At 51.2% G+C, this 22,543-nt stretch overlaps 1 protein-coding gene across 7 annotated transcripts in view; it reads right to left on the minus strand.

Moving 5' to 3' along the window:
* Nucleotides 1–313: 313 nt before the first annotated feature.
* The window catches only part of AMOTL1 (angiomotin like 1), a 152,338-nt gene continuing 130,108 nt past the window's right edge, over nt 314–22,543 (minus strand). For all 7 annotated transcript variants that reach the window (XM_032852767.1, XM_032852770.1, XM_032852769.1 and 4 more), the window contains 7 exons: nt 18,070–18,215; nt 14,522–14,671; nt 11,062–11,252; nt 6,413–6,538; nt 5,567–5,793; nt 2,611–2,835; nt 314–850 (listed from right to left, as the gene is read on the minus strand). In XM_032852767.1, the coding sequence (XP_032708658.1) occupies nt 744–850; nt 2,611–2,835; nt 5,567–5,793; nt 6,413–6,538; nt 11,062–11,252; nt 14,522–14,671; nt 18,070–18,215 (1,172 nt within the window). In that variant the 3' untranslated portion in view covers nt 314–743. The remainder of the gene's footprint in view (nt 851–2,610; nt 2,836–5,566; nt 5,794–6,412; nt 6,539–11,061; nt 11,253–14,521; nt 14,672–18,069; nt 18,216–22,543) is intronic.

The raw sequence follows: 22,543 nt of genomic DNA on the forward strand, positions 1-22,543 counted from the left end.
GAAAGAATGAAGCGGAGGAAGAGATGAAACTGAGAGCAGTTAGGGAGTTTGAGCACCAAGATCAGAACGCTCCCTTCCTGCTTCAGGTTTTTCCTGCTGAATCCGGAAAATCTAAGAAGCCCCACCGTCTCCTCAAAATCCAAACCAAGCAGGGAGTTGAGTGAGAACCTCCTTCTAAGTGTCCATTACGCGGACACGGCTTCTCGCTGCCAACCCCACACACATTCACAGGAAACCCTGATGGCACAGGTGACACGACAGGATGCCGAGACAGGCTCTCGGAGATTTTTAGGAGGTTCTTCTTAAAAAAAAAAAAAAATAATAATAATCCCCAAAACAAACATGCTAAGAGGCAAGGAGAAGGGGGGGGTATTTCAAGGAAGATCCACGTTCAGGTTTATGTGTTTATAGCCAGAGGGCAGGTGTACACAGACCCTCCCCGAGAGATACATTTTCTACACAGTGAGAATCACACTTCCTGCGACGTCTCGGTTTCCAAACCTACATGCGTCTTCTCCTCCACCGTAAGTGACACGAATCCATAGCATTCTCGTCTTTAGTCATGTAGGTCTCCTGATTTTCTTTTTAAACGTTTATAAAAAGCGTTCTTACTAATTTAAGATCTTCATCAGTTCACATCCTTTCCTGATTTTCCATCCACTACTTTCTTAATCTTTCTTCTGCCTCTCGGCCGCGCTCCTTATTTGTCAAGAGCCCCTCCAAGAAGGAGCAGGACGCCGACGTTAGATGAGAACCTCCATCATCTCCCCGTCGGGGAACTCGGGTTTGTGGAGCAAGCTGCTGACGCGGCCTTTGTGGTCAGGGGACTTCCCATGGCCCAGAGGGTTCTCTGCCAAACAGAAGGGGACATCAGCAGCCCATCCATCCCACAAAGGAGCACGGGGCTGACGGGCTCTCTTCCCAGGGAACCACTTCCAACCCCAGTGCTCACCACCAGCCTCAGTAGGGGGGGCCGCAGAACCTGCCCCACCCCCACCCCACCGTGGAGAAGAGCAAAATGATGGGCCCTGGGATTCAGACAGGAATAACAGAACCAGGTGGTGATGGGGAAGGTAAGTGTCTGAAGAGGGCCCTAGGGATATGTGCGAGGAGCCCCTTGCAGCCACTCTCCTTCTCTGCAAAACCATCCAGTCCTGCGCCTACAAGCCATGTCCTTTTCACGTGTTCCTTGCCTTGGAAAAGTGTGTCTCAAGAATTAAACGTTCAAGGGACACCTGGGTTGCTCATTCGGTTTAGCATCTGCCTTCAGCTCAGGTCACAATCCCAGGGTCCTGGGATCAAGCCCCACATCTGGCTTTCTGCTCAGCGGAAAGTCTGCTTCTCCCTCTCCCTGTGCTGCTCCCCCTGCTTGTGCATGCACTAGCTCACTCTCTGATAAAATAATCTGTACTTTTAAAATATTTTTTAGGATTTTATTTATTTGACAGAGAAAGAGAGAGAGAGAGAGCACATATGGGGGAGGGCCAGAGGAAGATGGAGAAGCAGGCTCCCCACTGAGCAGGGAGCCCAATGGGGGACGCAATCCCTGGACCCTGGGATCATGACCTGAGCTGAAGGGAGATGCTTAACTTACTGAGCCACCCAGGTGCCCCATAAATAAAATCTTAAAAGAAAAAAAGAATTAAATGTTCAAAAAATGACAATGCTGTGTTTCCCTGTCTACTTTCACGGCTGAAACTTAAGTAGCCCCTTGGAGGAAATGGTTAATTTACACCCCCGAGAGCCCCACCTCCTCCAAAGAACTTGAGAGGGCCATCCCACAACTCAGATTAACCCAAAGGCACATCTGGTCTTTCCCCGGATGCTTCTGGACTCATGGCAAGCCCACCACACCCAGGCTGTCTTCTCCTAAATATTTTAAAGCACCTCATTTTTGCTGGCCTGAGGGTTGTGCCAGAAGTCTACCTTCCCTGCAGTCAAGTCTGCCTTCCCCCTCAGTCGGGGGGGGGCGCCCCTAAACCTGGATCCCTGAAGGGTGAACCCCTCGAAGGCAATATCTGCGTACCCAGCACCTCTGAAGTGCCTGGTGCCTGGCACTAGTTCCCACACAGGCTGGGGGGCTTCTCATTCCCTAACACCCTGCAGTGGGTCGATTCTCACTCCCCTGGGGAAGGGTTTACTACAAAGCATCCATTAAAAGGGTACCTTCAAGTTGTATACTCGTTTAAAAGGCAAACAGAAGTATTATACATATTTTGTTCCCATAAGAATAAAGTACATCAGGGTAAGCATAATTATGAAGAACTCCCATGGGGATGCCTGGGTGGCTCAGTCCATTAAGCAGCTGCCTTCAGCTCAGGTCATGACCCTAGGGTCCTGGGATCGAGTCCCGCACCAGGCTCCCGGGAGCCTGCTTCTCCCTCTCCCTTTGGCTGCTACTCCCCCTGCTTATGCTCTCTCTCTCCCTCTCTGACAAATAAATAGTCATTTAAAAAAATTAAAAAAAAAAATAAAGAACCCCCTGAAGTGAGAGCTGATTGGCATTCCTGGTACCCTTCCCCCATTCCCCCCTCGGTCCCAACCAAAGGCTCCCTCTCTGGCCAGAGTTCTCTGGGTTTTCTCAGAGTAAAGGGAGGGAAGAAGCCATACCCGGTTTCTCTGCAGTCCCTTTGGTCCCCGGGTGTTTCAGGATGGGGCTGTTGGAAGGGGTCACGCTCAGCCGGCCACGGGTGGGCAGGGAGGCCATGCTGGGCCAGAAGAGCTCAGTGCTCTTGTCGGTCTGGGTGCTGCTGTCCTTGCTGCCCGTCTTCGCGTGGGCACTGCTGGCCAGGGCAGGGGAGGCGTGTTCATGGTGGTCCTTCCCTAGCAGCAACCCTGAGGACACAAGGATAGCTATGTTAATGCCAATCTCGAAAGACACACAAACAAACAAAAATTTCATTTCCTTCTCAACTGAGGACAGCTTCATTCATTGATTCATTTACCACGTCCTTTATAAGCACTAATCATAAGCCTGATAAGAGGACAAGCACTGAGGGACTTAAAAAAAAAAGGAAAGGAAAGAAAGACCTAGCCCCTTCTCTAAAACTCCCTGGGTTTTTCGTTTGTTTGTTTTGGAAGAGTAGTTCTTAAGTAAGCTGGTAATGATGAATTATGGAGAACAGTAGGATAAAATCATGCCCAGGGTAGTAGAAGAGGCCTCACAGCCCATGTCGAGGGGAGGGGGCATTCCTGCCAGGCTTTCTGGAGACGAGGCTATCCGACAGCCCAGGGAGGGCTAGCCTTGAGCAGCACGTGTGTGCCGAAGAAACATGGAAGGCTTCCCAGATCTGAGACATGGAGCCCAGGGGCCTTGAGAGCAGCCCAGAAGACCACGCCACTCTCGGTCATGGAGGGTCTCCCACAGACCGGGGTTCAAAAACAAACACTCTTCGCGGTCAGGGCAACACCGAGCTGTGCTCATTATTCCCCAAAGCAGATCCCTTGCAGGGGCGAGCCACGGCCCCCAGGAAGCAGGGAGCCAGCTGGCCTTCTGGACAGGGTCATTGAGCCCTGCTCCTCCTCCCTGCTGCCCCAGGCAGGCGCTGGGGTGGAAAGGGGATGTGCTGGCCAGGAAAACAACATTTGTATTTCTGAAAAGTGACACAGGGCATGCACGCCGGAAAGCGCCAGCATCCCAGAACACTAGCCTCCAGAAAAGGTGGTAGTAAGCACAATCGAGTATCTGTTCGCTTAAGGAGCCAGCCATCCAGAGAGGACCCTGGCCAGGGTGATTTCAAGCAGGGCCGTCACGTGTAACTGCGTATCCACTTCTCGGACACACTGTTCAAGTGCCGTGTGACTCCGTGGGCGGGGCCTGGGACTCCGCTTCTTTAAGGAGCTCCCAGGTGATCTGCACTTCGAGGAACAAGGGTCTTCGGCGACCTGCTTCTCACACACCAGCTCACTTTCTACTTTACAATGCTCCTCTGACACAGGTCCTGTCCTTACCTTCTGTTTTACAGCAAAGGTAACAAGAATGCAGAGAAATGAACCTCTCACAGCTAAGAAGCCACAGAAACGGGATTCAGATGCGTCTGTGCCCGACGCCAAGTCCAGCCCGTGCTCCTGGGTCCCTGCACCTTGCCTAGCGAACCTCCATGGCCTGACAAGGATGCTCTGGTGGAATGAGGTCACCAGCCAGTCAGCCCACCGGGGAGCCCTGGGCCATCCAGGACGTAGACACGGTCACCCCTCCCTCCTTCCAGAGCCCAGGAAGCAAGAGGCAGTGGAGACAGTTTGGGAACTGCGAATGTGTCCCTCCGCTCAGCCCCTCAGGGAGTCCCCTTTGGTTTTTGTGATGCGTGGACAGTCACAATCATGAGGAGGAACACCAGCGCAGAGAACACAGCAACCTTTCCTGAGGACGGGTCCTCAGTTTCTCCCGGGCCTGCTTCAGACATGCCAAATGCTAGCGGGGACAGACCCAGACAGCGGTGGCACGCCTGCCTGGCTGGACTTTGCACACCGCCTGCAGCAGGGAGTGACCCATCATGGCCCGGCACACTTCCCACTCCTCTACCAGACCGGCCTGAGCACCAGTCCCCGGGCTCTCTAACCAGAGGATGGAGCTACGGGCCCTTGGGAGGGTCTCAGATGATCCCAGCTGCCATCCGCACACGTCCTTTTTGAAGTGCATTCCCGTGGTGGGCAGGTGCTGCTGAAGGGACCTGAGAAGGGACGGCAAACAGAGACTCTGGCCGCGCGCCTTTGATCCCCCAACACTGGCCGGTCCACTCTGGAAGCCCTTCTCCCCTTTGGCACAAAGCAGCCAGGCTCCTCTGGGGTTCTGTGCGGAGGAAGACTGGCTCTCAGCTCCACAGATAAAGAAAACACACTCTGACCCAGGGAAAGGCATCAAAGAAGGGCCAGAGCCTGGGAGCCGCTGGAGCTCAGGGGAAGAGCGAGCAAGACGGGTGTCCGGGTGCGCTGCCTGCTTCCGCTCCAGACTCGGGCGGCCCCCTCAGCAGGGCTGCCCACACCCAGCAAACCCACTGAGGCTAAGGAAGACCCCATCGGCAGAGCTCGCCTCTGCAACAACCACCCAACAAAAACGACCACCCACCACTCCTTACGCTTGACAGCACGGCTTCCAAAGCACTTTCTCCCCACTCTCTCGTTTCGCCCTCAGCTCAGCCACATGGCAGAAAGCAGGACCTTGCTTTTCCAGACACAGATGCGAAAGTGCAGCCAAGTCCAGAGCCTGACCTCTCTGGGCTTTTCCCATTTTCTGCTGTGAGGGTTACTTCAACTTTGAGCAATAATGACAATGACTGTGACGTGAATCAACCCAAGGCCGGTAGCTACTCTTGTAGTCTAGATTTGCTTCCATGTATCTCGTCTAATTTCTACAACTAAAGCGTGACTGATTATCCTCCCCATCCACAGATGGGTCAACAGACCCAGAGATACTCTGACATTTCTGCATCTCATGAATGACAGAGCCGGGGACCGCCAAAGGGTCAGAACCCTTTCCACCAGGGTTTCCGACCGGGTGGGCTCGCCTCTCCACATCTGTGTAGCTCTTGCTTTTCAGATCCTGGCCTGAAGGAGGCGTGGGGCTCACCTATGCTCCCCTTCCAGGGCTTCTCCTCCTTCTTCTCCTCGGCCAGCTGGCTGCTGGTAAGCGAGGTCTGGCGGGAGTGGGTCCCTGTGGCCGCAGCAATGGACGGGACGGAGCGGGCGGGACGCAGGCTGGAGGAGTCGGTCTTCCCGGTGTCTTTACGGGACCGCTGCTGAAGGACCTTAATCATGGCATCCTTCTCTATGATTTTGGCATGGAGATTCTTAATACTATGTAACAAGATAAAACCAAATGGCCATAAACAGAAGCTATTTGGCTAGAAAAACCTGAACCATTTCTCTTGGGCTGCCCCAGGGACTTGAATTATAATTCAGAGGAAGAGTTAGGTGCAGTGTGAATCCTCAAACATTTACAATCTGCAAATTATACAAAACAGAACTTCTGTAGCAGATCAGAAGGGCACACCTTCTCTGGCCTTTCCTGGGACCCCAAGGACATATGTGCAGAATGGTTGCAGCCTCCCGGCAGGGACCTCCTGAACTACAGTGTGCTCATGGACCAACTCAGAGGATCTTGGGTCCCTGGGGATGGGGGCCAGAGGGGCAGTCAGGAAACTCAACCACTCTGAAGCCTCACACAGTTCTGGCTTTCTACAAAGGTCAATGCCCCCATTTTCTGAGAACAGAGAAATACAAGACAGATGGGTTTCCTGGGAAAAGAGGTTTTCATCCCCCTGATGGCTCAAAATGAGAATCAGAAAGCACTTGGGTTTCCTTCCTGACTTGGGGGTATGTGGCTGAGCCCATCAGCTGTTCAGAGCAGGGAGGGACTGGTTGACCCCGTGGGGGACTTGAGGAGAGTGGCCACGAGCACATGGCGGTCCCTTACGTGTACTCCATGTCCTGACACCTCCTGGTGGCCTGTGCCACCTCCTCCTCGTCCTGCCAGATGTGGGCCTCGAGCGAGCTCTCTCCGTAGCTGCCATTCCTCGAGTGGTTGATGATCGTGGTGTCCCTGGGAACACAGGACACACAGACAATGACGCGTATCCTCCTGGGGAGGTATGTGAGGGCACCACAAGACAGTATTCCTTCAACCCCTCTCCCTCTCCGAAATCCTGGCCAGCTCTCCCCCTAGACTTGACAGAATGAAGACAGTGTCTGGGGAAAACAAAATGAAATCCAAAGATCAAAATTCCCTGCTCTCCTGTGGGACCCCTACTGTATGTACCCCCTACGACAGAGGGAAGTTGTTGTCATTGTACTTGTGTCTTCATGCTTGTCCTCCATACTTATCCTTTCTCAATCAGAGTCAACGTTCTATTTTGATTTCTCACCCACCTAGCAGCAATTCCAGTATTTTACAGTGAAACGGAGACTCGGCAAATACTTGGAAACACACACTGGGCCTCTCAGACAGCGAGGCTCAGGCAAAATCTTCCCTCGAGCCTGCAGGCTAGCTCACGGCCAGCTTCATGAGCCCCTGTGTGACAGCCATCCCGGGTGGTGGGGCAGAGAGATGGAGACACACAGCTGTCCCTGGAAAGTCCAGGAGCTGAAGTGGAGGGAGTGGCAGACATAGTACAAGGTGGCTGGAAGCAAGTGTCTACTAGAAGCTAACTATTCCTCTGCTGCTTTAAACAATTTAATCACTCCTAGTTAACGATGACTGGTAAAAAGAAGATAACGGTGCCATCTAAGTGATCTAGGTATATCTCAAATTCCAAGGTGCCCTAGTGTCTCGGACCAGTGAATGCCAAATTGATAAATGGTCTAGCCAAAGATCTCACATCTCTTGAACTTCATATTCCAATGCTGCAATCATATTTAAAATCTTAATAGCGTTTTTCTAGAACACTCAAGAATAGCAAAGAGAACTCCTTCTTTCATCTCTCTAATGACAGCTATCAACAAATGAGCTTTTCCTTTATGCCAGGGATGGGGTAAGACACGCTACACAGGGCCTCTCACACAGTCCTCATAGCGACCTGGGTAGTTGGCCTTATTATCCTCATTGTACCGATGAACAAATAGGCTAGGCGACTTTGTGAGAACACCCAGTTAGCGAAGGTGGGGCAGATTCAAATCCAGATATTTCGGTCCATGCCCTGAGCCATCACGCTGCACTGCTAGAGCTTCCTGTGTCTTTTTAAAAAATACTTTATTTATTCATCTGAGAGAGAGAGAGAGAGAGCGAGCACGAGCAGGGGGAGGGGCTGAGGGAGACGCTGACTCCCCGCTAAGCAGGGAGCCTGATGCGGGGTGTGACTGCAGGACCCTGGGATCATGACCTGAGCTGAAGGCAGGCACCCCACTTCCTGTGTCTTTATGAAGAAGGCCTCAGCAAAAGGCAAGAAGATAAAATAAACCAACAAAGTGGGCGCATGTGAGAGTGTATTTGTGTGAAATGCAGCTGAAAATAAAGCATAAGGCCAACTAACATAGAAAAGAAGCAAACACTTTAAACACACAGAGAGCCAAAAGAGCGCTTTGGAAGAGGTGGTGGAAGTTTTTGCTGTATTGTTGCGTAGGCAGAATTTTGAGGCCAATTCTGCAGGTCATGAATTCACCCTACAGTGCACAAAAATCACCACCACAGAAATCAGTGGCTGGAGAAAATACTGTCAACCAATTAACTTTTGGAAAAATCAGGCAAGGCCAGACACCAATTAAAAAATTCATGTTTATGCTGCCACGTAAGGATAGCAGGAAGAATTAGATCAAAACACCTCAGGAGGTAAAATCACACAAGCCACTCTCAAAAACATTAACTACACTGTGTTGGGATCTGTAAAAAGTTTCAAAACCATAAAAAAGGCCAAACCCCTCAAAATTCTGATCAACGGTGCCGAAAGGCACCAAGATGGTGGAAGCGTTCGGTAGACAAAAATCATTCCTTTAAAAATCACTGCTTATAAACACGAAGCATGCGTCAGTGTGCGTAAAGTTACAAACCGAATGGCTGGCCGTTTTTACCAGTTCATCCACAGCCATGGAGCATCTAGACAAGAGCTGGGAATTTTGACCTTTCTCAAAAATTCTTCATTTCCCCTTTCTCCCTATCGAAAGAAAAGCAGTGCAAAATTACAGAGGTTTTCTTTGAAAATTAAAATTGGAGATCAGACTGACCCCCTGACCTCATCTCATGGACTCTCCCCCAGACGGTGGGAAGGAGTGGTCAGGAAGGGGAAGGGAGTTCCCACAGAATTGTCAGATACCCAATGAACACATGCGGAAACAAAGAAGGGGGCAGGCGCATCGGTGGAAGGGCCTTGATCTACCTGTGCATCTGAGACTCCAAATGGGGTAGAGGAGAGCTGCAGGGCTGGGGAGATCCCACAGGACTCCCATTCTTTGTGGGTAACAGAGCAGTGTGCCTTGCCTGGAGGAGGATGAGCAAGGTGGGGCCTAGCACAGGTGAGTGGCCGAACGTGGGCTCTGTCCAGCGCCCGCTACAGATGTCTCACGCCTCAGACCCTTCATTCCCCGATTTCTGGTCTGACATCCCAGTCCCGTTTGTCCTCTCGGGGCCCAGGATCCAAAACACACATTTAACCTCATAAAGCACGGGGAGTGGAGATGGCCACGACACACAAGGGACCCCATGTCCGTTTCCAAGGTAACACATTTATGCTGCGGCCGGGGCTCTCCTGTCCTCAGCCGGTGGGCTACAGTGGTTCTCTCCCTAACCAGCCAAGAATTACCACTTCTGTTTTAGGAATCAGGTGATTTTTTGAAGGAACTCAGGGACACTCAGAAAGGTTTCTGTGAAATCACGCGCCCACGGTCGGCAGCAGAGGAAGAAGCCTGCAGGGGTGGGGGTGGGGAGGCCCTGCCTGCCTGTGCAGGGTTCCCTCCACTAACAACCCCACGGAGCCAGCGACTCCCAGGGCCATCGAGGACAGCTGGGCGTTAGACCCAAAAGGGTGAGGAAGGCCAAAGGCTTCAGTAACTGGATGACAGTCTGGGCTCTTCCTCAAGACAGAGGTGAGTTACTGCCTCAGAGAACAGAAAGCTGAAAAGCAACACCTCGCAGCTCTGTAGAAATCCAGGCTTCACTCTTCTCACCCTGTGCAGGAGGACGGAACCGGAGGCCCCAATTCCCACCAGCTCTCCCGCCATCACTCTGGGGCTCCGCCACGCGACACACCTCTCCAGGGTCTGTGCCTGCTCCCGGGCCTCACTCAGAAGGGCTACTGCGGGCTGTTTGCCCTCACGCAGACATTCATAGCTGAGCACTAGGAACTGACCCCGGGTGGTCATTCTCCACACGAGTCCGCAGGGTCTCTCTAGGTGTGAGCATGCTGTGGCACCCGGCAGACACACCTGTGCCCACATGGGTTGGCACTGCTCTTGTTCCAAGTTCCTGGGGGGAACCCCTGCAGGTACCATTGCTGGGGGTTCCTCTCTACCTGAGTAATGAATGTGAGAGCCCACGAGACCTTACAGAGTACCCCCACGCCCTCCACCCCAACAGGCCTATAACATGGCCCCTAAAACGTGGCACCAACTACATGATAAGGCTGCATCCCGTGTTTACTCCTCATCTGGTTCGGGTCCCACCCTCCCAAGGGCTCACTGACAACCCCCAGTAAGCTCAGTTTTGGGGACATTCCTCTGAGATTTGAGGGTCTCCCCCAACTGAACTGACCCTAAACTGTGATAAATCACAAACAACTATGAATGAAATGCCCATGGAATCTATGGGCCCACAGCCAAGGAGGGGGCAGGGAGGCAGCAGGAGCCCAGACGGTGGGGCGCACGGCCCCTCAAGTCGGGGCGTGGGGTGGGGGGACAAGACCATGCGCAGGTAGTCCCCAGCAGTCGGGGAAGAGCACCCCCTCATTCAGACAAGAGGATGCTTTACCAGCATTCCTTTGTCAATTATCAAGCATTCGGAGTTCATTTTTATTTTAAAAGATTCTATTTATTGGAGAGAGAGATTGTGAGAGAGAGGTCACAAGCAGGAGGAGTGGCAGAGGGAGAAGCAGACTCCCACTGAGCAGAGAGCCTGACCTGGGACTCGATCCCAGGACCCCAGGATCATAACTGGAGCCAAAGGCAGACGCTCAACCGACTGAGCACCCCCCAGGCACCCCTAAGCTCATTTTCAAAGGGGAGGACGAGGCTGTGTGGAGTCCATAGAAAGGAAGCAAAGCAGCGGAGGGAATAACTGACAACAGCAACAATTTCAAAGCAAAAGAAACCAGGCTTTGGGTCACACCGGACTCCAGGGAACACGTGGCCCCAGAGCTCCCGGCGAGTGTGACTGGATCCACCAGCACACCTCACAGAGCCTCGCTTCTTCGCCTGCACGATGCGGCTACTAACGGTTCCTGTTGGGCCCCTGGGGAAGGTGGGACCTGACCCAGGTTGAGGGTCGGAGGCGGCTCCATCGTCCAGTCAGGCCCATGTTTAACGAGGACTAAATCTCGTCTGGCCCATGACACACATGCGTGGGCAAGAGAGCATGGCACCCCTCCCGGGGACCCCAGGCTCCCCTCCCGCTGTGTCAGATGCACCGCGGGCTGACCTCACCTCTCAGCCGCCGCAGTGGCCGCAGCGTTCATGGCGAAGTGCCGGATGGTACTCTCCTCCAGGTACTTCTGCTCCCATTTGGTCATGTCGGCCTCCAGGGCCAGGATGCGCTCCTCCTTCTCCCTCACGAGTTCCATGAGGGCTGGGGCATTATACTCCGGCATGCCGGGCGGCTGGCCGTTTCCATGTTTCTGAGAAGCAAGATAAATAATGCATCTTGAGGCGGGAATGAGGCAGACCATGTACATGGGGTGTGAGGACCCCATAGCACAGTCCTACTCTGTCCTCACGCTCTTGCTCCCTCTCCTATGGGGATGATGTCGACCCTCCAGATCCTACTGCCAAGGACAATCACTGTCCAAATTCCTCCACCCCAAATCCTCATGCACCTTATCCCGATGTTAGAGGGGAGACAACGCAGCTTCTGGGAGGTGGAATGAACTGTCCAGTTCCTCTTAGCTACTCAGTGGTAGCTCACAGAGGACGGACTGTCTGTTCCACTGAGGGCCCCAGAAGCAAATTAGCTACTATCTAAGAAAGCCTTTTATCAACCTTAAAGGGCTAACCAAAATAAAGTGCTACCAGAAATCTGTGAATGCAAGTCAAGCTCATTTTTCAGCCCTTTCTTTCCATCTGGGTCTGGAAGATAGGAAATAAAGCAATTATGTTATTTGGACTGCTCCCGAGTAAGGATATGGATGTTTTGGATTTCCTCCCTTTGAACACAGGTCTATTATCTCCTCTAAATAGCATGACGTGCATGTTTTGAGATTCTGCCTTTAGAAGAGAACGATTTCCCCCCATTACCCCATGTCCTGGGACGCACATTGCCCTCAAGTTTTCCAGCGACCACGAACTGTAAACACAGAGCTGGGTGTAAGGTGTGGGGTACCTGAATGCTTTACCTGGAACCACATCCATTAACTGGAACAATAGCTCAGCACATGAGCTGTACTCACAGACTCTGATCCTACCAGACAGACCAGAGCAAATGGGCCCAGGGGCTTTCTCTAGCCTGTAGGTTTCTGTTCCATTTTTTAAAGCTTTAATTACAGCTATTCTAGAGTCTGGTCCAGTACCAAACATTTAAGCAAGAATAGAGCAGAAAGCACATAACTGTCCTCATCAACCTGTACAGAAACCCAGTGACTCCATCTGGCCAGGCACTGACCTCAGGCAGGGGGACAAATGAACCAGTCCATTGAGATGAGAAGCTCCCCTACTGTCAGGAAGTTTCCAAGAAAAAGACCCTGTGGCCTGGCTAGGCTGCCATCTGTGCCTGTCATTTTCTGTGTCACTCCCATGTGATGTCATGTCAGCTGACTGATTTCTGCAAAATCCTCTCGGCCTCACATGAGATCATGGCATCCCTCCACAGGGCCTCTGATTTAGGTCATTAAGAGTTACTCAAATAAAAGCATGAGTTTCAGGATTCAAGAACACAAAGAGAGCATGGTCTAGTGGATAAGGATGCTGGCTGGAGAAACAGGTAGAGGGGCAGGCAGGCCAGCTTCTGCTGCCCACTCATTTAGTCCACACGTATTTACTCACCATGTGCCTGCTGCTAGCATTACCACAGCAAACAGTACAGACTCAATCTCCTATCCTTAATGTTTTCACTAAGGATGGAGATCCTAATCTGCTAATGACCTTGGGCTGGTCTCTCAACTGCCCTGTGCCTCATCTTCCTCTTTGAGAATGTTCCCCCCCCTCTTCTCTCTTCTACCTCAGAGGACCACTGTGCTAGTAAGATGTGAAAATTATCTTGAGCTCTTTGTAAGAAAGAGAAGACAATGAATTCTTAAACGTGTTCATTTCCCTTCCTCTTCCCCTCATCTCTAAGCTTCCAACAATGCTAAGTATGATTTCACTTCTGTGGTGGCGGGAGATCCGTTATAATAACAAGGGTAATGGAGTTGAGTCTGGTTTCACAGCTCTCAAAAGAGGAGATCCAAGGATAAGTCATCTGACTCTAGGGTGTGGGTTGGCACATTAACTGGGAAAAGAATATTCTCTTTTGCTCTAAGTATTGAGATGTGCTCTTTTTGTCGGCCAAAGTCTCGCGAGTACCCCTCAGATGCCAGCGAGGTAGCAGGCACCAGAGAAGCCTACCTTGTAGATGGGAAGGTCAAGTTCTCATTAACTGAGAAGAACTCAAAGGTGGGCCTTTAAATACCAGGGTGCACAGCACAGGCTAGATGGCTCAGAAGTCCAGAGACAGACTCACCCTTCCTATAAGCTCGCAACTAAGCCGAGATGGCGGGAGGCCAGGTGGGTTCTTTAATTTTCTGGGCAATCTCGCTAACACCTCCTTCCTTCATCAAGTACACACACCCAGAGCAAAATGTGTGTGCCTGCCATGAGAAAGAGCTGAGCTGGCCTGAACAGACGCTTTCAAGTGTTTTTAAGTATTCCAAGCACAACCACTATGTTCTATCCAGTGATAATTCCGCTGAGCCCTGCCTTGCATTTCCCTGGTTCCCAACTTAGAGCACGCCCATCAGCAGCTGCGCAGGGGGCTTTGCACACTGCATTGGCTGATGACACACAAGCCCCAGGGGCTCTCGGAGCCAGGAGCCTTTGCCCAGTGTATTATGGAGTCTAAACCAGCGGCAGAGTTTTCCTTGCTGAGGAACACACGGACCCGGGCTCGGCTGTGTGACTCTAAGCTCATCAGAAGCTAGGTTACACTGACAGCTGTGACTGGCAGAAAGAATGGAAGGCAGAACTAGGAGCTTGTGGCCAATATTATGTCGTAGGGAGAGTCCTGAACTCCTTCCTCTCCTTTACCTGGAAAACTCAATGATGACCACGCCCGACTCATTTCACCCTTTTACTAGCTCCCGCATGTAATCCCACTTCAGGACACCAAGAGCCTTCTGGCTGGCCCCCTGAACTTCCACAGTCTCCCCTCCAGACCCTCCTGAGGCCACGAGATGGTTCTTTTTCTGAACAGCTGTATATTCCTCTCCAGCTTAGAAAGCTCCTGGTCATTGGCTCTCTGCTGACCACAGGAACAAGTACAATCTCTCAACCTGACTGGATGCCTTCCACCAGCCGGCTTCTGTTGCCTCAGTGCCACCTCACTATGCGTTCTCCCCCAGCTAGCCGCTGCTAGCCACCCGAACGCGCAGCTCCATATCTCTCTCCCCTATGCAAAATCCTCCACGACCTCTGACGTTCATCCCCCAGAATGTCCAACAAACTCGTCTTTCAAAGTCCTACCCAAATGTCCTCCCCAGCTGCACTCCCCTGTGCCCAGCCCCCCGGGGGTCAGCACTTTCTCTCTTTTAAGGACTTTTGTCCCGGCAATGAGGGGACCACCTGGTTCCTTTCCTCCATGGGCCACAATGTTGGTCTGCTGGGGACAGGGGATCCCAGTCCCCTCTGAGTCCACAATGCACGGTGTGCAACCTGAACCACAGCACGGTGCTGGAGGAATGGACGGCCCCGGCCTCACCTGCTGGGTCCTCAGCGCATCCAGCTCTCTCTCCAGCCAGGTCCGCAGTCTCCGCTCCATTTGCTCTCGCTTCTCACATGCAGACTGCAGCTGGCTCAGGGCCTGCTGGAGTTTCTCCACCTTCTCCACATAGGCTTGCTTCTCTCGTAACTGAGCAGAGGACAGTGAAGACGAGCAGAGAACTCAGACCGGCAGTTCTCAAAGCTGGGGTGGAGGTGGGTGTGAGGGGTCAGATTAGCTGGGGATCTTGTTTGAACTACAAGTGGACGGCCCTTACCTAATGCTATCTCTCCACTGTGCTGGGACAGAAAGGACTGACCCAAACGACACCAGTTACACCTAGAACGGATGGGACGCTTGGAATGAGAGACCCCTACCAGGGCACCTGCTTTCAGCTCTAAGCTCCCTCCTTGGTGATTACTTAATCCTGACAACGTCTGCAGACATTGGAAATGAAGTTGGTAAAGAGTTTTTAAGGCCACAAGGAAAAGCTTATTCTATAATGTTAAGTAAAAAACCCAAAATAAAAAAATCACAATGCATGCTCACAGCTCTGCCTGCCTATCATCAAAAACCTAGGAAAGAAGACTGGAAAGGAAGACTTAAAAGCATCACCCATATTTATCTGTATGGCACAAAAAGAATTTCTCCTCTTCCTTATTCTCTTCTGAAGTTTTCAAATCTTCTATAGTAACTGTAAATTACTATCATGGAGAAATTGTAGGTATATGTACACATTTGTGATAAAGATAAAATTTCCTATAGTAGATACGTGTGGAGTAAGTTTCTTCAAAAGAGTTCTGAGCCCTTTATAGGGGAGTAGTGGACAGCCCCGGAGAGACAGGAAGGGCACGATGGACACCCCAGCCCCACCACCACAACTGAGGAGATGGAAACTGAGGTAAAAGGGATTTAGGGAAATATCACATCAGGCACGGATTTAGAATCACAATGCACGACGTCAACTGTCACTCCCAGACTTTGTTTTCCTCCAGTTAGGAGCCTGGCTCACGTCCGTAAATCCCAGGCCCCTTTCTAACTTCCTGGAAATCAGCTTGTGCCAAACATCCGGCTGAGGCGTTGACTCGATCTGGTCATGCATGAGAAGACACCAGATGGTAGCTCCTGTCTGCACCTGGGTGTGCTGAGGTCTTGCAGGGGGATCCAGATCCTGAGCTTGGCCCGCGGTCACACTGGCAGGCTGGAACATGCTCATGATTGAAGAGCCTACTGCCAACGGTGGCTTCTCACTTCGCAGGCTGCACTGCAGGTGCTGTGCCTATATCCTGGCCACAGCCACTGGAATAGGATGGAGAGACCTCTGACCTTGGGGGGGTAGTGGGGAGCAGCAGCGAACTCACAGCCTGCTCTAAACCTGCTCTTGGCAGCATTTTCCATCTGGCCCATCCATTCACTATGCTTCTGATGGCTTGATTCAGTTGGATAGACATCTGAGGACCTACTAACTGTAGGCTTCTGTGCTAGAAGCCGATTCAGCTAAGAAAACATTCTATGAGTCCCCTTCATATACTGCTTGCCCTATCCTACACTGTCTGTCCAGTTTCCCGGGCATGTGGCCGTTAGAACAGAAGGGCCATGAGATCTGTGCCTTTCGGTCCTTGCAGGGCCAAGGTCCACCGTGATCCCCCTGTGCCTGCAACAGTACCCGGCATCCGGTAGGTACTCAAGAAATATTTGTTGAATGGAGAACTCTTACTTCTCATAAACTCCAAGATCCTCGAAGGCACGGCTCTGTCTCATTCACTTTTGTCTCGGCCTTTGGTCTAGCAAGGAGTGTACTGGAATGGGGAGGACTAAGAATAATAGTTCACATCAGCCAACATTTTTCAAGTTCCTCCATGCCCAGCATTGTGCTTTATATGCAATGATCTCACTGAATCCTCCGGTATCAGTAAAGGGACCGCTCCTGGGCCATCTCCAGCTAAGAGAGAGAACTGAAGAGCTTACATGACTTGCTCAAGGTCACACACTGACACATTCCAGGTTCAGGATTCGAATTCACTGTAGTCTGGCCCAGGAGTCAGTGTAAGCACTCGGGATGAGCTCTCTGAACTGAATTCAGACCCCTCAAAAGAAACGTGAATAAGATCACGGAATGATACTGGAAGACCAACCAAAGAGAGATGCTGGAGAAGCTACATGCAATCAAAGATTTCTAGAATGACAAGAACATCCACAGTAGTGACTATAAAAACAAAACAAAACAAAAACTGTCTTTAGGAAGCTCTCAATTAACTTGTACTTCATTAGAAATATTAAATTCACAAGATTTTTAAAATTGTAATTTTCCTTGGCTCCACACATGGAGATGGCGCTTGAGTCATTTCAGTTATAACCATAATGAAGAGTGCTGGCCTCCTGTCCTCAAAGCAGACCTTGTGTCCTTTAGGGATTAAGGTCGCTTTCTGCACCAAATGTACATCCTTGTTAATGGGTCCCACAGTGGTAACGGGGAATCCTCTGGGGCTGTTGCTTGGGTCCTCACGCTAGACTTAAAATGCAGGTCCTGTACTGGACCTGTGGGTTTAAAAGGCTTCTAGCGGAGAAGACCCTTGTTGACTTAGCAACATTCCCATTCGGCTGCTTGCACCATGACTGAATCTGCCGGGACCCCTGAGTTAGCCGGCGTCGGGAGAGGCCTTCTGAGGGAGCCACTTTTCATTTTCGACAACAGCTGGATGAGTAGCAACACTGTCTGCTGTGCCCCAACACCGACGGCAGTACTTTGTGTGGACACCTCCCTTAGACCTCTTCCAGACTTCGAGTCTCCACTTTCGGCAGTGGCTCTGCGCAGCTCAGGCCCCGTATCCTGGGGGGCTGGCTGCCGTGGGGCCGGGGGTGCAGGCTCCTGTCCTCCCGTCTAGGCCGCTCCTCCTTTCCTGCTGCCGTGTCTGCGGCCTGCACCCCCCAGCCTGACCCTCAGAAACGGTCGATCGACATCCACCGTTGGGGTTCACGGCAAAGTCTGCCTCACAAAATGCCATCTAAGGGATTGATTTCTTCAGAAACCACCAAATCCAGAATGCCTGAGAGGGATCACACGTTCCTGGACCAGGGAATTCGTTGCCCAGCTGGGCCAACTTCTGGAAACTGGAGACCGCTTTGCTGAATGCCACACCAACTCTACCCTATTGGAAGACTTTTGCCTTTTTTTTAATGCAATCAAGAGCCCAAAGATGGAGCAAATAAACTATTTTAAAATACGAAAACAAAAAATAAAAACTGTTAGTCTCTTTTCTCTACAGGCACCAGTAGTTTCCAGTCCTTCCATTTGTTTCCAGCCCTGGCCGCTTGCCCACCCATGGTCTGCAGGCCGGGATTCGGGCGGAAAGTGAGCTCCTTCACGGCTGCAGTTCACACTTGGCCTGCCTCTGGGCTGGATAAACTCTGCTGGCATTCACTTTGATTTGGGAGGCCTGCTGCATTCCTCCCTGCAACTCAAAGCCTTGGAGCTGGCTCCAGTGAGGGGTGCCGGTTGGGTAAAGGAAACGGAGGCCCTTTGGGCTCTGACCCCAACCCCATCTCACCTCCTCCTCCAGCTTGATGACCCTAGCCTGGGCGTTGCTCAGAGCCTGGTCCAGGATCTCAATGTGTCTCCGGTGGTCCTCACTTGCGGTCCTCACTGCCGCTAACTCCATTTCCAACTTCTCCTTCTCCTTCAAGAATTCTTTGTCTAGAAGGGAGACAAGAACAAAACTACCTCTATTAGAAAGCACTCACCCTCTGGGCTCATGGCCAGTCTACATCTGGCAAGGATTAGAAATAAAAAGGCATGCAGAGCGCGGAGGGTTGAATTACTGCTTTTGCTCCCTCTTAATAGCGGTGATGTGTGAGGTAAGGATTTGCTCAAAAACCTCAGTAACTCTGGATACATTGCAGGTCACAGTTCCAGAGGCGAACGGGACACCCCATTTTCTCCATAACTCACTTCTGTACATTTGTTTTCACACTTCATATAAACCTTGTACCTAGGATTTCATTTTATGCTCCCAACCTCCCCTGCTTCCATTTTCAGAACCCGTGATGAAAGGGCAGACAGGACTAACAATACTAATATTCCCATTCACAGAAAACTAAACCAAGGCTCTTTCCTGAGGCCAGATAGCAGAGGGGAGCTCCAACCCAGGCCTCCAATCCTGGGCTGAATCCTCTTCCCATATGACCTGGGCCCCCCCACACATCTTTTCCTAGTTCTGCACAAGAGTGGAAAGGGTATTACTTTGGATTTAGGGACACTGCTCTTGGTTTAGGAAATGGCTTTCCTCCTGTTGCATGACCGTGTAACTGATGGCAATCATGGTCCCTTGGCACATGGAGAGCAAAGGCTGCCCGACATTCAGTGGCTTCTACACAGCCTTCCTGCTGACTAACTACCACCTCAGCTGAAGCAGGGATGGCCAATGGTGTCATGGGGTATTATTTATCAGATATTATTCCTGTTAACAAAAGCAATGCATTTTAAAAATAAATCAGAATATTTAGTCATGTTGTTTATAACATGGAAAAGACATGAATGGACTCAATGTACAAGACTTTACACCCTCCAAGACACTGTGTTGCAGCCATTGAAATTAAATAAGAGAACAGGGGCGCCTGGGTGGCTCAGTCGGCTAAGCGTCCGACTCTTGCTTTCAGCTCGGGTCACATTCTCAGGGTTTTGGGATCGAGCCCCGCGTTGGACTCCATGCTCGGCACGGAGTCCACTTGAACTCCTTTCTCTCCTGCTCCATCTGCCCCTCCCAAATAAGTAAATAAAATCTTAAAAATAAATGAATGAATAAATAAATAAGAGGATGTTAGTGACATGAAAAAAAATACCTCAATCCTGAAAAAAATATTGGTTAGGTAAACCGTGTGCACACTATTCCATAGTTGTCAAAAACAAGGCACACCATGACAACAGTGGCACAGCAGGAGTTAGAGGTTGATTCCTACGGGGGCCTCCGCCACTCGGATTCCTCTGGCGGGTGACATGGATCCTGCGGCGCCCACACGGCAGCACAGAGAACCACCGTCTAGAAGCTCCAGCAGTGCGTGCCAGTGGTTTCCTTCATTCATATTTCCTCATAGAGTCACCCCTGAATTTAACCAAGAGTTATCAAACATTAAGGACCAGCCCTGTGGGCACTGAAGCAACGGAATGAATGCTGTCCTTCAAGGAGAAGGAAACATGCTTTTAAATACAGGGCCTGAGAACAAAAAAGGCACTTTAAGCCTGCGAATACCCACTAACAAACTCGCAATTTTCGAGCCGGAAGGGATCACAGGAAACATCCCCCTCCAGTCCCAGCCCTGTTGCTTTATGAGTGAGAATAGGAAAGCCCAGGAGCGAAGGCACTTGTCCAAGGTCCCTCTGCCAGCTGGTGCAGAGCCAGGGCCAGAATCCTGGTCCCTGATGTTCAGGTACAATGTCCTTCCTGCTGGCCTGCCCCACCCCTGCATTGTGAGGTCACATGGACAGGATCCGGGTGCAAACGCACCAGCATCAAACCTGACAGACTGAGTAGCCTTGCACGGCTAAGGAGCACATGTATTGCCTGGAAACCATGGTATCCCCAGAAACAAAAGGAAGCCACCAAGATCCTGACACTGGACACAGAATCACTTTCAGGCTATTTGTGTGTCTTGCGGCAATCCCCTACCGTCCTCCCTACCTCTCCCTTTCAGTGGTGTTTGAGATGTCACCTCTGAAACTTCGCTCTTCATCCGTGCAGAATGGCCACGCGAGAGGCCTCAACAGATGGGTCAGCAGCAGTTTGCGGGCTTTGCGCCCACCATCCATAGCCCTGAGTGACCCGGAGCATTTCACGGTGCAGAGTCAAGGACATTGGAACACAAGCCCCACGGGTTTGGACAACATCTCAGCAGGCATGGTGCCCAGGGGCCTTGTCCAGGCTCTGGAGGGTACCCAGGAGTTACTCAGCATGCTTGAGAACCAGCCACTGGGGTTTGCAGTTTCTGTCTGCTTATCAGCCTAAGCAAAGAAGTTATTTTCTCTCTTGAGGGCAGCCAAGGACACAATGATTTTGACCAGAAGAGAGCAAAATGATACACCTGAGCTCAAGACCAGAGGCACGATCAGGGCTTCTCGAGTTTTGCAAACTGATGATCACAATTACTGCTGTATCACAAGGACAACTATTTAGGTTTCTGAATTAAACATCCCTCCCCTCCGACATGTAAGCGTGTGCACACGCACACACACTCACCCTGGATTCCAGCATTTGCTATTTCCTTACTATCATACTGTGGCTAAAGCATTCACCTCGACCTCAGAAAGAACTGGATTCAAACCTCAAGTTCACCACTTTCGGCTATGAGGTCTCAGGCGTGGTTCACCGGAGACTCCGCTTCCTCATCTCATCAAATCTCCTCACGAGAAAGCAGCCACATCACAGAGCTGCCTGATGGCCCTATTGATGGAGATGAGATATACAAAACCTAAAGACCTGAATAACCTCGAGTCTGTTTTGGTCATTATTGACTCTCCGAGCCTAGAACCACCGCTAGCTCAATACTGTTGCATGAATGGATGATTTTCTACCAGGCCAAGTTCATGGCCGAGTGTTTAATACACGGTAGTTCTTGTTAGCTGCTAGGTATTTCCTGACAGCGTTTGCTACACAGCTGCCACTCTGCCACTGAGGCCACCACTCATCAGACATCTGGGACAGACCACGGACGCCCCCAGTTCCCTCCTCTGCTCAGGTTCCCTGAACCTTACATCGTACACCGTGACACAAAGACGTGACTATTGAATGAAGACTCTGTGAGGCCTGGACTGAAATTCGCGGGTGGAAACACCTCTGTTACGAGTTTGGAAATGACCTCGGCCTTTAGGCTGCAGCCACCACACTTAGCATCACTCACACTGGCTCAGAAGTTTGTGTCCACAGAGAGGAAGTAGTGCTCTCCACGGCAAAGTTGTACTAACAGTGTTCACGGCAATAGCAACAGTAACAAACCCACTCATGTTTGCGGAATGACTACTCTGTTTCAAGAATAGTGTCTTTATTCCTTTTAATTATTCCCTTTCTTCTCAGTTTGCTGGGTGAGGTAGGCACCACTCTTATTTCCGTCTTCCTGCTGAGGCAAATGACCCTGGGGCTGAGTGGCAGGCACACACAAGTGGGAGTTCCGGATCAGTGGAGAGAGAGAAGGTGTCTCCGTGCCTCTCTGGTCACATTCATGGGCACGGCACTGTGTGCCTTAAAGGTAAGGATCACCACAGTCCCTGCTTGAAAGATGCGCACGGTGAATGCCCAGGTAGTGTCAACTGTGATGATGGTCCTTGCTGGCGTTCCTAAAAGCATGATCCGTTATAGGGTGTCAAAGTGAGTAGGTCATGGCGTGCTGCTCTCAGTCGGGCAGGAAGAGAGCAAGGACACACGCAGAGGCCATGTGATGAGTCGCTCTGACATGCCTGTGTGGGTGCTGTGAGAACACAGAGGACATCTCAGACGGCTAGCATGTAAGGGGGAGTGGCCATCCTGGCGGTGAGCCTGTGGGCAGGGGGGCTGTGGTCCTGGAGACACAGGATGGAGGAGATGCCAAGGGAGAGTCCCAGGGGTGAAATCACTGCCTAAGAAGGTCCCTTCAGCTTATTATAAGCTAAGCCCCTTTGGGAAATGTCAAGAAAGACCAGCCTCACGCTGAATTTCTGGTTGGGCTCCAATGTATATACTGAGAATTCCTAGAACAGGCAAGTTGACACCAGAGAACTCTTGTCCAGAATGTTCTGTTTACTCAGTGGATATGAATTACCCTGAAATGCGTGGAGCAGGGGGTTGTTGAGCCGATGGCTCTGGTCCCATTTCCACAGAGGATGTTTGCTCATAACACTGTTTACTCTGGAAACCACAGAGGTGGCACGGCTTTGTAGCCAGGCCGACCTGGCTGGCTTCCGGCACCTTTGCACAGCGGCTCACCTTGGACCTGAGAGACGTGACGGGTCCAAGGTCACACACTACTGCGTGTGACTGACAGAAGGTTTAGAACCAC

Source organism: Lontra canadensis, unplaced genomic scaffold, assembly GCF_010015895.1.
Source record: "Lontra canadensis isolate GAN:19392208 unplaced genomic scaffold, GSC_riverotter_1.0 scaffold7, whole genome shotgun sequence".
NCBI classification, from domain to species: domain Eukaryota; kingdom Metazoa; phylum Chordata; class Mammalia; order Carnivora; family Mustelidae; genus Lontra; species Lontra canadensis.